This window comes from Accipiter gentilis, chromosome 15 (assembly GCF_929443795.1).
Source record: "Accipiter gentilis chromosome 15, bAccGen1.1, whole genome shotgun sequence".
NCBI lineage: Eukaryota > Metazoa > Chordata > Aves > Accipitriformes > Accipitridae > Astur > Astur gentilis.
The window spans coordinates 5504707-5522478 of record NC_064894.1 but is presented as its reverse complement, the minus strand read 5'-3'; the positions used below and the strand labels follow the sequence as shown (position 1 = coordinate 5522478).

Below are 17772 nucleotides of genomic sequence, written 5' to 3'. Positions count from 1 at the left end.
AATTCCATTACTGTCGTAGTCATGCTGAACAAAAGCTAAAGCAGTACAGTATCTTAGTTCTAATACTGACTTTAATAGCTTGTATTTAAAAATTACAAATAAATAATTGTTGAAATATATTTGGGAAATCAAAGCAGATGGTCATTACTGCCGTGTGGTTAATTACCTTATTAACTGAAGTCCTGAGACAGTCTAATTCCTGAAGCTAACAGGAATGGAAAAGTACTTGACAATTCAATGCAAACGCTCAATGCAATGCAGAAGTCCAGCCAGCCAGAATAAAACATACAAACAAGGGCTTAACATCCTGATTCAGCAAAGCGCTGCCATGGACTTGAATCTTTTCCCTTCCAGCAAAACACATGTGGCACAGCCCAGGTTACATACTTCTCTGAACCTGAGTATAAATCACGAACCACAACCCTTCATCGGTCGTGGGGAGCGCTCATTCATCCTTCACCGAAACCATCTGGTTCTTCTTGCCCATGTGGGCTGTAGCTCACTATCCTTCCCTTCTCCTTACTGCTGATGGTCACTCACTGCTGTTACTGTTGTGCAACAGAAAAAGCCATTAATCTTCTCCCCTCCCTGCGCACAGCTAAGCTTGCTGATATGAAGATAAGCTTCAAATGCTCAATTCCCTGCAAATTTCCCCCCGCAACACTCATCTTAGTACAAACGTCAACATGACAAAAGCAAACCGAAGAGAGAATGAAGAGAGACCTTCCAATGAAGAATCAGACCGCCGTGCTCTGCTGGCTATCCCTTGGTGATGTTCCCTTCAATACATAGAGGGACTATTTAAACATTTTGACATCCCAGTTCAGCAGGGAATCCCAGCAATTTGAGCTCTGTAATAGTGCCTTGAATCAAAACCTCCTTTCTTTCCACGAAGAGGAAGCTGGCCTCAACACTCGGTCAAACTGGGCTGTTAACTCATAACGTTTCTGTTTCAGTGATGTCTGATCTGCCTCTGGAAAAATCTCTCCTTCCTTACACTAAATTCTAAGGGCTCGTGAAGTTAAAACAGAAAGAGTGTTTAAGGAAAAAATTCTATGTTTTTCTGCTCTATTAGAGTCTCAGGGTCACACACAGAGTACAACCCTGGATTTCTGTGGAACTTAGCTAGGTAAAAAAGAAGAATCAAACTACAGTGAAGTCTCTCTTACATTACCTGCATTATTTCATTTTTTGGGCATGACAAAAAATGGTGGACAGACTGGCTCAACATTTCCAGTGAAGAATGAAAATTAGCAATAGATTTTTCTTTAAGGTAAAACAGTTTAAGGTAATTCTCTCTTCTGCTCTGAAGCAACAAAAATCCCCTAACCAGTCTAAGCTGAAAAACTGGACCACAGGAGGTTCTAGAACCAGAAAGTCATTCAATAAATTTAATCCTGGGGAACACTAGGCATTGTTCCCTCTAGGAGGAGACACATTTGAAGAAGGGCCAACCCCCCCTCCCCAAATAATTTTTTATCTGACTTTTAAAGAATTCCACTCAATATATTATTACTTGAGAAATTACACAGGTTAAAAAACTTTGGCCTGTGGAAGCCACCTAGTACTAGAGGACTATAATGTAACAGACAACAGTATAATAAAATGCAGTTGCTACACATTGAAGTTAGAAAACAGATATTTAGTTCCTGGGAAGTTGAGAGACTTTATATACTTACAAGTGTTACACAGTTTTTCAGTTACAGCTTACTGAACTGTAACTCAAAACCTAAAAGTTAATCTTGTAGCTTAAAGTGTGAGGCTTGAAATTTGATTCTAAGCTGTAATAGCTATACAAATCAGTATGATTTAATTATTCAAATTAGAAGAAAGAGCCACTTATTTCTGATTTTTCTGTTATTTGTACATTTAAGCACAAAAGAAATATACTATTGCATTATCAATGTATGAATTGCTTTAATCAGAGTAGCCTAGTTCTAGTATCTCATATTTCTTTCTTAGAAAGGAGGGATTCCTGTTTACAGACAAGATGGAGGATTTCATAATTACATGAAGTACATTCTAGTTACCTGAAAAAAATTTGTACCTGAAAATTGCAGGACCTACAAGTTGTCACGAGAAAGAAATTCTCAGGTTAAGAAATACTCTTCAGTCAATCTAAGTTTGCAGAGACACAGTTTAAAAAATAAATTGGGAACTCTCTCATAATTTTGACCATTAAAAAAATCATAAAAATGAAAACTTCAGAAAAGAGGACAACTTCTGTATTATCTCCCCAAATCCATGCCAGTTTGCATTATGAACAGAAATGAGTATCGTTTCAATGAGCGCCTTTGCACTGGGGCTTTGACAATTGATTAAAAAAAATCATCATATTGAAGCATAGATTCTGATGATCCACAGTCCAGCTGATAAATTACAACTGCAGCCATCTATTAATTTGCAAGTGCTTAGCTATGGAGGCTTTGAAGCAGATGTAATAGGGAAGATGAATAGCAAATGAGAACTTCGTCCAAGATTCTTTATAAATGTGACAAGCTGTAATTACCTGGAGTTAAAATTTCTGAAAAGAAAGGCTGATCTGATTCATATGTGAATATATATGCAGCAGAATTAATAATTTCTGGTACCGCTATAGGTATGTAATTGACTGTGGTGCTTTAGGCCTGAGAAACGTGTAACAGATCTTCCATGGTGATGTTCCGAAATGCTGCATGCAGCAGAATTTAACCACAAAAACAAGAAACACCCTTTTGAAAAGGCCGATTAAGGACTATATTTTCAATGCGATGCAGACTGATATCGCCACATGGCTGTTCGTGGAGCTGTGGAGATTTATAGTCGCTGGGATGTAGCCCTTCATATACTGCTAACATTGACTTCTGCTAAGAAAAAGACGCAGATGAGCACACTGCTAGAACGCTGTGATCATTGACACCTGACGGCACACAGCTAGGCATGCAGGAGGTATGCAAGTAATAAGATTTCTTTTTTTTATCTGTTTAGCGCTGCTGCAGCATATATAGTATATAAGATGAATCTACTATGTCTTCCAGTATGACACCCTGAAGGCCCTCAAAATCCTAGAATGAGGAACCACCACGCTTCCAACTGCAGGACAATGTCTGCTTTGCCAGACAAGGATCTGGGCCGATAGCATCTTGCACCGTTAGAATAATATTTATTTTTATACAGAATAGCGGTAGCAAGAGCTATAAAAATCAGGAACGTCCAGTTTGGTCTAGTATACCCAAACGGATCCCTCTCATGCTAAGCTACAGTTCTGTGCATTTCACTGCAAATTTATATAGCTCAATCCTTTCTTTATATAACGTGAACTTGCCCTTACACACAGGTTTGTCTAAGGAACATGGGATCAAACATATGCAAAGTACAAAAATATCTGTAATATTCACCACATTTTCAGGATCCCCTCCTAGGTTTAGATCATGAGTGTGGCATAGTGAATATCCCACACAAAGCCAGTTTGAAACTACCTACGAATTTGTTCCCATTTTCCAGGTGATTTGCTTTTATTGATGAATAAACTGCAGTGTTCTTCCATTGTTGCCTCCACTAGTTCTGTCCACAATAATAAGTAAAAGATTTTACATTTTGGTTTTTTTTCTATGAGTGAAGAATCTTAACTACACCCTGTCCGCTGTAGCACAAACTCAATATACAGATTTTAATTACTTTTGTAATTAACATGAAACGAGTGGGTTTCTTTATTTCAACACAGACCTCAGTCTCATCAACTGAAATGCGTGAAAAGCCTTGGTGCATTAACTTCGCTCAGCTGGCTCTGTGGTGCAGTACTGCTGCATTTCGAGTGAATCCGTGAGCTGACAAGGATGGATGCAGCCCTAGTCTAACCAGAGGGTGGGGAAAGGACAGAACAACTTTATTGCCCAGGTCACATCACATACATTTAGGGTGGTTAACAGGCAGCACTATTGGGAAGGCTGAGAAGAAGTCAGAAGACCCTTTAGACTCTCTCTACTCCATTCTCCCTCATCACCATAAATTGTATTAAACTAGATCCAATGTACTATGTGGGAGGATGGAAAACCAATGGGAGAAAATCTATTTCCAATCCAGAGAGTGCTCTCTGGCTACATCTTCTTGAGAGGTCTTCTGCAGATCAATGCTCCGGTTTGTCCTCAATGAGACGGCAAACCTCCAGTTACTTCATCTGGCTCCACACTAAAGACACCGAGCATTGTATGTAAGAGAAGAGCACAATATGCAGCATGAAATGAAACTCTGAAAAGAAAGAGGGATCTACGTGCGCAAACATTGCTAACTAAGAGGGAGCTACAAGCATAGAAAAGCAGCCAGTCAGCGCTCACCATTTCCCAATGAACTCCAAGGGGAATGTCTCTGGGCAGGTCCAGAAGCAGGGAAGGGAGAGCTCTTATTTGAGTCACTGGGAGCCCTTGCCTGGCTTCGAGTTTGCAAGCTCATCACCTTAAGAGCTTGAAGAAACTGGCTCCACAGTAACTAACAGGACAAAAAAGTACAACAGCATAAGGACAGGGACCCTATCTTGTGCTAGGGAGTCTCCCACATGTACATAACGCCAGCAGGCTGCCTGTCCAGAAGTGTGAGTTTCCAGAACTGTCACAGTAACTAGGAAAGTCCCCGAAAGCTTTGGAAAGAAAATATTTAAATGGCCTCATTTCTAGTTAGTTCCTCACACGAGAGTACCATCAGCAGAAGAACATTAGGTTATTTTCTTAAGAGACTAAGAGAGACATAGCAGAGGATACTTCCAATGCCTGCTGACAAACTGGAAGAATTGTTGGGAGTTGGGCAAAAGCCGTGGATCCAAAAAGTTGCACGACACACCAGCTGTGTTATCTTCAGTTTCACAGTGACATTCAGATTTTTAGTGTAAATCTTCAGTCACGGTCAAGCCCAACTTTAATAAGTTCATTCCTTTTAAAAGAAAGAAATGAACAGCAGATTCATTAATTAGCAGACAGTTCCTTTTCAGTACAAAAAATTAAGGATATTTGGAAACTACAGTTATATCTGAAAGCTAATTTAGATTCACCGGATCTTCCCTCTCAGTAACTATTGCCAATCAAAACTCTGAGGGGATAGAAAAAAGACCTGTTTCTCAGTTTTCCTCCTGGTTGAAGTGGCAAGGAGAGCCTGCAGAGGAAAGAGCAGGAGCAGGGTGCTGAAGAGAACACTGTACCATGGTCCACACTGGCTCTTCGTGCATGCTCAATATCCGAGGAAAAAGGACTCTGAAGGAGACGTAGAGAACTAAGGAGACCATCTAGCTGTAACTATGCCTCCAAAGGCACAGCTTCTGACACGGTTAGAGCTTTTGACTATTTTGGCCAATTGCTACACAACCAGCACAACCGAGTATTATGGTTATGAAAAAAGCAAATGGATTCTTCCATGTGTTGGTTAGGGCAGAATTAATGACACTGTGCCGGAAACCTCATCTACACTACTGATGTCACAAATTGAGCCTTCTTATGTTTAAGTGGGATTTCCCTAATTGCAGTTTGTACCAATTGCCTCTCATCCTTTCGCTGAGAAGGGCCTGGCTCTGTCTTTACTCTCTCTCATGAGACATTTATGCATATTGATAAGATCCCTCCTGAGCCTTCTCTTCTCCATGAACAGTCCCAGCTCTCTCAGTGTCTCCTTGTATGACAGATGCTCCAATCCCTTCATGGCCCTTTGCTGGACCTGCTCCAGTAGCTCCATGTCTCTTGTACTGGGGAGCCCAGAACTAGACTCAGCGCTCCAGATGTGCCTCACTAGAGCTGAGTAGAGGGGAAAGATCATGCTTCTCAGCCTGCTGGCAACACTATTCCTAATGCAACCCACGGTAGCGTTGGCCTTCTTTAATGCAGAGAGGCACTGCTGGCTCACTTTCAACTTCGTGTCTACGAGGATCCTAGGGTCTTTCCTCCAAAGCTGCTTTCCAGCTGTGAGCCCCCAGCGTGTAATGGTACATGGGATTATTCCTCCCCAGATGCAGGATTTTGCATTTCCCTTGTTCAATTTCATGAGGTTCCTATTGGCCCATTTATCCATCCTGTTGAGTTCCCTCTGAATAGTGTCAGACCCACCTAGTCTATCAACCATTCCCATCAGTTTTCTGTTGTCTGCAAGTCTGCTGAGGGTGCCCTCTGCCCCATCATCCCAGTCACTAATGAAGATGTTCAACAGTACTGCCACAATATTGACCCCCAGCGTATACCACTAGTGACTTGCCTCCAGCTGAACTTTGTGTCACGATCACAACTCTCTGAGCCTGGCGTTCAGCCAGTTTTCAATCTGCCTCACTGTTCACTTACCTAGGCTGTCCTCCCTCAGTCTGTCTATGAGGATGCTTTGGAAAAGAGTGCTGAAAGCCTAATTACTAAACACAACATAGAGAACATCTGCTGTTCTCCTCTCATCCACCAAGCAAGTCAACTAATGAAAGGAAGCTATCAGGTTGGTCAGGCACGATTTCCCCTTTGTAAATTCGTGCTGACTATTCATAACCACCCTCTTGTTCTGTATGTTTGGAAATGGTTTCCAGGATTATTTGTTCCATTGCCCTCCCAGGGGCTGAGCTGAGGCTGGCAGGCCTATAATTCACCAGATCCCCTTTGCCCTTCTTGAAGATAGTAGTGACAATTTCTTTCTTCTAGTCTTCAAGAACATTCCCCGGTTGCCGTGATGTTCCAAAGATTATTGAGGGGCAATGACATCGGTCAGCACCGCTCATTTAGTATTCGCAGATGCATCTTGTCACATGCCAACAACCTGTACATGTGCAGTTTGTTTAAATGTTCCCATATCTGATCATCCTCTGCTGAGTCCTTGGTCCAGATATTCCTTCTGGTCATCACTGCTCTACAGAAACCTCCTGGATTGCTTGCGCCCTACTGCATTGCTCAAACAGCAGATACCGATATGGTTTAAGTTCCCCATGAAATCCAGAGCCGGTGAATGTGAAACTTCCAGTTGTTGGAAGAAGGGTTCATCTACTTCTTCGTCCTGATCAGGAAGTCCATAGCAGACATTGTGTGGCCTTCTAATCTTTACCCATAAACTCTCAGCTGGTTCATCACCCATCTCTAGGCTGAGCTCCCTGCATAACTGCTCTCCCACTTAACACCCTTCCTTGCCGTTCTGCCCTGTGCTTCCGTGGATTGCAACACTCTAGTTGTGTGAGCTATCCCACCACGTCTCTGTGATCATGATGAGATCACAGCCCCGCAGCTGCACAACATACCTCCAATTCCTCTTGTTTGTTCCCCATGCATTAGAGCATGGGCCATTTAGAGAGCCACCCACTTGTGCTGATCTCCCAGATAAAGGTATGAGAGCTTCCCCCAAACGCTCTCCTCTCAAGCACATCCTTATTCACCTGCATACACTTGGGGCGGGCTCCTTCCTGCCCTGTTTGTTGATTACGAGGTCCTGCCCGTCTCCGTCACCCTGCACCCTTTGCTTATCAACCCATCAACCATTCCTCACTTGATCGCGTGTCGGCATTTCCCTCCTCCATTGCTCCTGGTCCAAAGCTCAAATGTACAAGCACTAAAGTTCTAGTGTATGGAAAGAATAACAGCTACATGCAAGTTGTATATGCTGTTCTGAAAACTGGGGATGAAACTGTTTGTCAGATAAAGTTTGACAGTATGAACCAAAACCCATTCTTTTCCTTCAGTAATGTGCTGAGAGCATACCTGAATCCCAAGAAGCAAATACGAGTTTCTGATACAAGCCATTCAGTGGCATGGTATAATATGTGAAATAAATTAGGGCTGGTTTAAGTCCACTGTTACAACCCATCATATTACCCTCTTTCTTTGATAAGCTCATTTAAAATATTTAAATTAAACTTAAGCATTCAATTAAGCAAAGCATGTAAAACCAGATTAAAATATGGCACATACATAATTATATGACACATTTATTAAGATACTAAATGTAATTCTTAATAAAGATGTGGTTTTCAAATTTAAAATGAGGAATAACAGTGATATTCCTAATGCAGGGGCAATTTGTTTGAAACCCAGATACACTGAGAGAAATTCACCTCAAAACTAGTTATCTACTCTTTCATATATTTAGCAATTTTGTTCAATCAGATTTAAGTGAAACGCCTTATGGTAGCCAGCTTGCTAAATCCTCCAAACCAGAAGCCTCCAGCTCACCTTTACCACGCATGACAGTTTCCTACTTGACATCACCAAGACATCCAGGTGTCTTTGCATTAAGCAGGCCCCTAATGAAAAATGATGCAATGACATCATTGGGCATCATTTTTAATGAAGTGAGCAAATGCCCTTCTTTGTCTGATCAAGCCCATATGGCGCTGATTAATCACCATGTATTTAACATGGATTCTTACTTATCAATCATTTGCATTAAACCGTGAAAAATTTCCTTCTGCTTCATTTAGGATGTGAGAAATGTTCCGGAGTCATATACAGTAACATCTGTAGCATACACAGGCACAAAGTATTGCTTGACTGTATTATGAATGCATAAAGACCATGACTGATGAAAGCAAACCTCCATAAAGAAGGACTGGTATTCTGACTTCAGTCATGAAATACACACCAACTCCAAATGCCATGGCAAGCCAAATTCACAAGTCTGCCTCTGCCAGAACATTTTGTTCCCAGAACAAAAATTCCTGATATTTGCCTGCACTTCCACTAGAGGGCATGGCAGTCAACCAGACTTCCCAGCATGGTAGCAAGAAAGATGTTCGGAATAATTTCATATGCAGACTAGTTTATCCATGCATAGCCATTTGTTATGACATTCACCTGAAAATGCTAACGAATTAGAAATTAAGAAGCTATTTTATATACATATATTTAGAACATGCATCAATCATAATTCCCTCTTGCAACCTATTAGAAGTGTTAATCAACAAAATCTCCAGACTGAAGATTAACTAATGGTATTTTCCATGCATGCTATGTCACAGTTTTCTGACAGGTAATTCAATTACAAACATAATGTAGGAATGAAATTAGTCTTCTGCCTTAAAAGGTTTACACAGTCTTGTCATTGGGTAAAGGAAAAGAAAGATTTGCTTTTGATCTCACTATGTTACTAACTTCTTCAACATGTTCAAGTTTCCTAATACTAAAAAACCTTAAGTTTGGGAGTTTTGACCCAAAGAATAGCTAGAGTGTTATCTAGCTATTCAAATAAGATACACAGTATTTCTGTTGTTCTGCATCAACTGGATTATCCTTGCTGTTCAGACAGTGTTTCATTCTATAAATGCTGTACTTTATTAAAAGCACAGTGTAGATTGAGTAAAGTTACCAGAGTTACTTATTAATATTAAAAATTGCTGAAACCCCCCACGAATTGTTCTACACTTACAGCGAATACACATAGACTTTAGAGCCACAAGAAAGAGAGATGTGCTTCTGGGTTTTAAAATCTTTACTGCTTTGAATAAAGAAATAACTAGTAATAAACATAGGATAATATAGAATACATTGTCTGAAATGACAGAATCTCAAGTCTTCAAAACTGATAGAGAAGAGAGAGAGATCGATTCTGCCTGGACTGATAGGGAAAAGGCATTAGCTAGATTTTTTTAAGGATCTTTCCTCCATTAGGATTTGGGAGGAAAGGTCAGGAAGCTGTTTGTGCTGGCAGACCTGGTGGTGAAGTTAGTGGATGTAAACCACACTTATTATGAGCTGAAACCTCAGTCCTTCTGACATTTAAAAGTAATGATATTTTGTACAAAATTACAACCAAAGTTTGCTTTCCTGCAGCCCTGAAAAGGACAGTATCTTGTATGTCTAGGATATGTCTAGGAGCTTAATTTACATCCCTTTTCACAGATGCATTAATATGAGGTATGATGGGGTTATATTGACTAACAACATTAACTAAAACTACTGCTGTCTTAAGCTGGCACGCTTCACATTCAGAAATTTGACACCACGACTGTAACAGGAATAACTATCCAGTGCTTTTTAGCTCATGCAGAAATGTTAGAGGAGCACAGTTTCGCTTCAGGTTACTAATCTGAACTCTGGAGTAGTCTCCAGTCACACTTCTCCATTTCATTTACTCAGCTTGCTGGTCAATAGCCCTAGGATTCATTTTTCTCTACTCAACAGAGAAAGAGATGGAGACACCCAGTCGAAAGGTGACGCATACCAGGAATCTTGCTTGTGTATTCTGAATTTGTGTAGTCTTCTTCTGGATACAAAAGACACCTAAGGATACTAGTTAAATGACTTATTTTAGTGAGATGGCTGATACTGGGCCATCTCCTTTGAACTTCTGTGTGCTTACTAGGTTCTTCATAGCTCTTATCTCCAGAAGGTATCTGGAGAACAAAAGTAGGTGCATAAAAAACAGGCAGTTCAACAAACTGTCTTTAAACTTAACATTACACTCACACACTTGCCATGGCCTCTGGGCTGACACACTTCCAAATGAAGATGTGGTTCCAGTAAAACAGAAGTCAAAAAATGCCCCTTTCCTTGCCCCTCTTGCTCGACCATCCCATCCAATCCCATCCCATCCTGCTTGATATAGGCTAACATCTGGTTCCTTGCAGGCAAAAATAAAATTTGAACTTCAAACTACTAATCAAACTTGAATTCAAATTTCTAATACCTTGAACTTAAAGAAACATTAGTAATTAAGAGAAAGAATCCATTTCACTTAATTTTAGATGTCTAAAATTAAAGCAACCGATCTAAAATAGTCATCTAGGGTTCCTTCAAAAATTAATGCTAGAAGAGGACAATTCACCTGTCTTTGACATCTATCTTAAGATGAGGTGAACCATTGAAGATAGTAGGTGGGTTTTTTTCCTTTTAATGATGACTAAGGGAAGTTAGACAATTTAACAAACCCCTATTTTTTACGTGAATTCTACTGTAGATATGTAGTTTTTAAGACTAAAGTTAAACAGCACGAATCTCACTCTGAAAAAATTGTAATACAATCAACGCTTTCCCCAAATTAACTCTTCATTTCCATGTAATAAGTAAACAGCACGAAGAATTGACTAAAGACTATGTGCTAGAGGCTACCTGTACAGGAGCGTAGGAAGCTGACTATGGCTCAGATCATCATCAAAATGCCTTCTCCTTTTGCTTTTCTTCAACACCCAACCTCCTTTCATTCTGACCTCTTTCGATATCTAATTCCCATGATACAACATTTTTGCAGGTCTCTAAAGACTTTGACCTTTTCGTAGCGATGCTAGGCAATCATCCAAAAATAAAGTGTGCACAACTCAAATGGAAAATTTTGAACAGTGGATGTTAATCTGCTGGATACAATGTTTTCCAACATAACATCAAAATTATTTTAAATTTCACTCCACTGCACTTAATGGTTGAAATAGGCTAATTGCAAAGATAGTACATTAGGCATGTCCCACTTATTTTAACAGGTCTTTCAGGGAAGCAAAACCTCTGCCAGGTTAGAAGAAAAATATTGAAATTTATGAGTCATTTATGATCTGTTAATTTCTTCCACATATTTCTACTGAATGAGCTGCGCTGTATATTATTACTATACACTTTGTTCACTGTGGAAGTACTACCCGAATTTAGAGAAAATTAAAGCAAGCAAGTATAAAGTGTCTAATCCCTGAGGTATGGATTCTGTGGACAGTATCAGAAAGGGAAAGCATCTGAATTCTACTTATATCACACTTTAGGGGTCCAGAGTGAAGGTGAACTGGAGCTCCCATTGCAGACACTTGGTTTTGTACACTAACTAGGTCAGCTAATCCTGTACCCAAGGTGCTCTGCTACTCATTAGAATGGAAGAGGTTGAACGGAAGCAAGGATTTGACCCTAGGTTTCCCCCTTCCCAGCCTCACATCAGGTTACTGGTTCTCCTCACTCTTGATATTTGTGATCAGACATTCTGAACCTAGGGAACATCTCTGATAAAATCTGTTCAACATAGAGATATTTAGGGGAAAAAAATCCTATTTTGTTCAACCTGCCCTGTGACAGGACCTAGCTGAGAAAATTCAATGTCTGGAAAATACAAGTATTTTGGTATGACTAAAGCCCTCTGTAAGGGACAAATACTGAAAAGCTAGGTCACAATGAAATGCAGCATTTAAACACATGAATTGAAATAACTTTAAACACTTCAATAACTTTAAATACATTTACAGTTCCACCGCAGTGTTCTGCTGGGTTATGGTTTACTGAAACTCCCAGGTTATAATTTCAGCAATCTGAAACATGACTTTGAATACCCTCATCAACTTCCCTTAACAAAGAAAATGAGGTGGAGCTAGTTCATATATAGAGGTCAGTTTCTGATTTCCCTAACACCCCTTCCCATTGCATGGACAGATCAAAAAGCCTCCAGCTGGACTTGTCGGATAGTGGTCTGTCTAGAAGTGTTCTGAAGTAGTAAATGATGCCTGATTCAGACTGATTTCCCCCATAGGGATTTTTTTTTTTTTTTTTTAATAGTTCCTAACTCTTCCTGTGTCTTATAACACTTAAAGTCAAATTTTTGAGAGTTTAGACATCGGTAGATGTAATTATAGACTACCAAGCCAATCCCACAGCCCTTACAGCTGGTGAGAGTTTTGTCATTAAGTTAAATGAAGACAGGAAGTGTGTATCTAAAAAAGCACTAAACCAAGAATAGATTATTATCAAAGATGAAAGAGATATTTTGTTATCGATAACGCAAATGAATTAAACTACTTTTGAACCAGAGATATCAAAATTACTATACAAGTACTTGTTTCAAATCTAGTAATTTATCATATGCATGGAAACAGCAAAATAAAAGCAGGTATGTAAGGAAATGAATACATAGATTGGAAGAAGGGAAAACAAAGCCTTCTTGAAAGAAAATTCTTTAGATTAAAAATCTAGTAACATTTCTGCTGTAATACCTTATTGGCATATAGATTATACTGATTCATAGCTAGCAATGACATGATAATGTGTGTTCAAGTTTCACTTGCCACAGACACATTAATCTGTCACCTCCTCATGGGATGTTTGCTTTCTGTTTTAGATGCACAACTGCAAAAATCATCATAGTCATCTTAGGCTATCAATGGAAGACGGTTTATATGCGCGTAACATTTTTCATAAATTCTTATGTTCTCTTATGTTTTCATAATATCTTACGGTCATCTCATTTCAATAATTTCTGATTGTATTTTGGCACTAAATGAAAGAGGGCGTGTGATACAATTGAAGCTGCACTGAGAACTCACCTGATTCTGCCCCGAGGGCGTTCAGATTGCTCTGACATAAAACTTGTGCTGCTGAGGCGTGAGGCACTGCTGGTTCGGGAAATGGCTGACACATCACTGACATCACTATCTGATGATTTGGCAGAGACGTTATCACAACTTCTGTACTGATCTGTTTGTATATTATACTAGAGATCAAGAAAAGAAAGGGTGAGGAGTCTCGTCAAAACATAGCGCATATATTGAGACAACAAGTGACCTAAGTATGACAATTCTGTTTTTACATCTAACAAAACTGTATGAAATTTAGAAAAATGCCTATATTAAATAACGTCTTTATGTCTAGTGAAGAAATCAAACATGATATTTATGGACTAAGACACTTGAAATAAATTACAGCATTGGAATTGAAATAGGCTGCTGGTTCTTTAGTATGCTGGAACTATAATAATGAACTATTTATGCAGCGGACATACATCTTCTCAAGCACATGCATACCATCTATTTGGCTATAGACCCTTTTTTCAACTTTTCAAATACTAAAAAAACAGGCTATGAAATACCTGTACAGAGTTAGTCTGGAACAGGAGAACTGCGTGTGAGTCTGAATGAAATGTAATGCTACATGAAGCTGACGTTGGGGATTGATTTCAATACCCAAGTTCTATCAGAAAAGGAAAAAACCCTGCATTTTCTACATCAAAATATCTCTGTGTATCATGATACTAGAGGTCTAGTCAGGCACAAAGCTAACTGAGCAAAAATGGTATTTTTTCTCAGGCAGATCCGTTCCCTGATCTAGTTGCTTTTATATGCACACACGTGTGAGAACTAGCAGAAGACCCAGCAGGAGGAATATGTGGACGAGGGTAGAAGTCTTTTCCCTTTTGCTAACAGCAGCAGCTTTGATGAGTTAAAGCCAACTGCAACACCACACTACCTATCACATAATGCTCGTATTACTCACATCATCAGTCAGACGTGTATAAAAGGAAGCTTCAATCCTAGCAATGTCACACTTACCTAAATTTTTAGTCACACAGATATGAGGATCAAATCATTGCCAGGCTCGCAAACCTAAAAACCACTACCAATAGAAAGCAAAGTAGCCTTGGCTGGGAAGCGACTAAAACGGTGGTATACCTCCCAGGGCATATTATGGGAAAACTATTAACACATGGGAAGACTAGGCAGTGTTTGACATGACACGCTAGGGAGTTCATTTTCCAGATCTGTGCTCTGCAAAATTGCAAGTCATAAAAATTTATTTATGAATTATATGGAAAGCTGTGACAGTCTGTGAATATCCCCAGCTCAACTAAGCACTGGGTTACAGGCTGAGTCAGTCGGCAAATGTCATGACTTAACTTTAAAAGCCTGTCAAACACAAGCTCAGGTTTGTACAGTTGAAGGTATCAGGCCTCCTGTCCTCAAGCCAGGTTTATCTTCTCTTGCTCCAGAGCCTTTCAGCAACTATGTTTGAAGTCTCCACAGCACACTTGGAAACCTCTTGGTAAAACATCTAAGATAAACGAGGAAGTTAACAGGAGTAGAGAAGGGGAGGAAATAAAGAGGACCCTAAGCACTGACTGTAAATATAGAAATCTGCAGGAGAAATGGAGGTTATACACATTTAGTGTCTTGGCGTGTGTTTCGGGGTTACTCACAGCTCCTGGAAGGCATACGCCAAAATTAAAAACACAAGCTAATTTATTAATAAAAACCTGGGGGGTTGACCTGAGAACTGTGCACTGAGGAAACTCTTAGCAATACCCTGTGAGGGGCTTGCACTGGCCGACTGAATAAAAACATCTGCAGGAGAGAAAGCTCTGGTTTACTAAGGGGAAATTTTCAGCTTCAAATACTAAATGAAACTCTGCAGATAATTTCAGAGTAGCTTCGAGCATGATGACTTTGAGCTCAAATAACATGTCTAACAGGCTTGACATGGAAACAGATGTAGCAGACCTCTGGTTTAATAAAGTGGGTAACACAGAGGACTCAAGAACTCCAATATTTAAAAATATTTTCAACTACAGCTAGGATTTATTTGGAGATTCTCTTTCCAAATAACTAGGTGTGACTTACTTGAATATAAATGACCAACAGTGTTAAGGTGAGACTATGCTGATATGCTTATTCAGATCACCTTTTGGAAATGGCTTGTAGAGTCTGATAAATAATTTTGATGCTTGCCCTCTTTCAGACTCCAAAATAAACCTCTCCGAAACAGAAATACAAAGCACACTAATTCTCATCAGCTCTATTTCATAATAATGGAATATTTAAATTTCTTTAGATGACATATTTTTCTTATAAAGTCTAAAAAAAATTCAAAGCCAGAATAAAAGCTATGAAAACTTTTTACTTAAGCTAAACATAAATATTCAGAGGCTGGAAAACCGAATGGTTAATTTTTTCCAGTTTAACTTAAACTTCTCCACTCCTGAGCCAGCCTGGGTATTTTATGAAATATTCCCACAGAATTCCTAATGAATCCTTTAAGCTTTCCTAAAATGAGGCATCTAAAAACATGAAAAGTATCTGAACACATGGAATGTTCTGGCTTTCCATTGAGCTAAATAGAACTGCAATCTGCAAAAGAAATCATGATCCTATTAAATAATAAAATTTCTGTTGACTTCAGTGAAATAGGGATTTCACCTTCCCTATATATTTAAAGGATATCTAGAAATGATTCCTCTGCAAGTGAGGTTTTAAAAATACTTTGTTTAAAACATAATCAGGCAAACTCTCTCAAATACATAGGGTTTTATGCATGATAACAAAGTGTCTCAGCAATAGCTCCATGTTTTATTTATATTTGCTGAAGACAATCTGACTTCCCCCCTCCATCATTCTGATGTCTAGTTACTTTTCTTCCTCACCAAAACGTCCACATTCTCTTTGAGGCCCTTGCTTTGAGAGCGCATACAGTAAATGTGGAATGGTAGAAGAAGATTCACGTGGTCGCTGAGCAAGCACGACACGGTGCTGGAGAAGGCTGACCCAGTCTGAGCTCTCCCATGAAGGGAACCATCAAGGCCAGCTCCAGTCATTTCCCTTGTCCTGCTGGAAGCCCTTCTTCTTCTGTGTTGAGGGAGGTATAGGCTGCTGGCCTTTGGCCCAAACCACATCTGAATCCTGCTGTTTGTTTAGCAGTCAATTTATTATTCAACAGCAAAATAATGAAGTTGAACACAATGGACTATATATGCCACGTGAAGCAGCAGAAGACCCTCTGTTTCACTCGTACAGAATTTGCTGCACATTTCATGGGCTACCTACATGGGCTGGGAAAGATGGGGAGGAGAGAGAGAGAAAGCATCAAGTATGGTTGTCCAGCTTACTGGTTAGGAAACTGGAAGAGAAGTCATAAGTCCCTGCTTGTGTATCAGTGACTGTTTAGGGACTCAGCCTCAGTGAATGACTGTTTAGTGTCAATACGAAACCATTTATTGCTGCAGGGTCGTCAGCCCAGGTATCATCCCCCATAAGTGGGGACTGTGTAGATAGCCTCGCTTTCTCTTGCTCCCTATAGTCCAGCAGTCTGTACAAAACGGAATTGCTTTGTAAGTATCAGACTGGCTTAACAGCCTGCCTTTCATACGCTGGTAAACAGAATTTTACAGTGAGAAGGGAGATAAAGAAAAAACTGAATCCATGTCTTCTACTTGCCTTGGTATTCCAATCACAGAGGTACTGCATAAAACATGGAGCATCCCTTCCTCAATGAGTTCTTCATGGCGTGGTTGAACTTTTACTACCCCTTTATACTGTATGCCAGGGCTGTGATTCCCGAGAAACTGAAACCCCTTCCCTTCACAGAAGAAGATTACCACAAAAAGCGGTGATGCTGCAAGTTAATGCTGAGTGCTACAGCATTTACATTTTCTGGATTTAGTTCTTCCTTCCTATAGCTGCTGCTTCTACTGAATTCACTGTCCTCTACAGGAGGCATACAACTTTTCCTGCTTATTCCCTACCGGGTACACCTTTTCAGTACAATCTGATAATCAGTCATCTCAGCTAACAGATGACAAAAACTGAAAGCAATTTTGAAGTGAACCTTTTTTCCCCTCAAATATAGTCAGAAGCAAATAGTACTCTCCCACAAAGCAGTGATCATTAAAAGAAGAATATTTTACTGTTGCAATACACCTGAACTTATGATTCAGAAGAAAAATGTCACGGGCTAAGATCCACTTATTTGACATCTGCATTAAAGTAATGCCTGCAGTTTTCCGACTGGGCTCAAACATAATATGATACAGTCCTGCTCATCATAACTCTGCATGTATTCACAATAATAAATTTCCCTGTCATGTTATATTTAAAGATTACATAATTCTGAAGCTTCAAAATAAAGTGAATTTTCAGTGCAATCACTTCTCCTTCAACTCTATATCTTACAGAAGTAAAGCTTATGTAACATTTCTATTCCGAGGTGCACTATTTATCACATTAGGAGAGTTGCTGAAGTTTGCAGCAACTTTGACAGCAATTACTAAAGAGCTGGCCTGTTTTTTACAAACAATAGCAGCTAGCTTCAAATGTCCAAACTATCTATCTGCACTGTCTGCTTCTGCATTACA

General features: G+C 39.6%; 1 protein-coding gene across 49 annotated transcripts in view; it reads right to left on the bottom strand.

Annotated features, from left to right (window-relative positions):
- RIMS1 (regulating synaptic membrane exocytosis 1) overlaps positions 1 to 17772 on the bottom strand; it is a 335886-nt gene that overhangs the window by 54705 nt on the left and 263409 nt on the right. For 41 of the 49 annotated variants that reach the window (XM_049817970.1, XM_049817920.1, XM_049817933.1 and 38 more), the window contains one exon: positions 13199 to 13365. The exons of the other annotated variants lie outside the window; for them this stretch is intronic. In XM_049817970.1, the coding sequence (XP_049673927.1) occupies positions 13199 to 13365 (167 nt within the window). The remainder of the gene's footprint in view (positions 1 to 13198; positions 13366 to 17772) is intronic. 49 annotated transcript variants of the gene reach the window in all.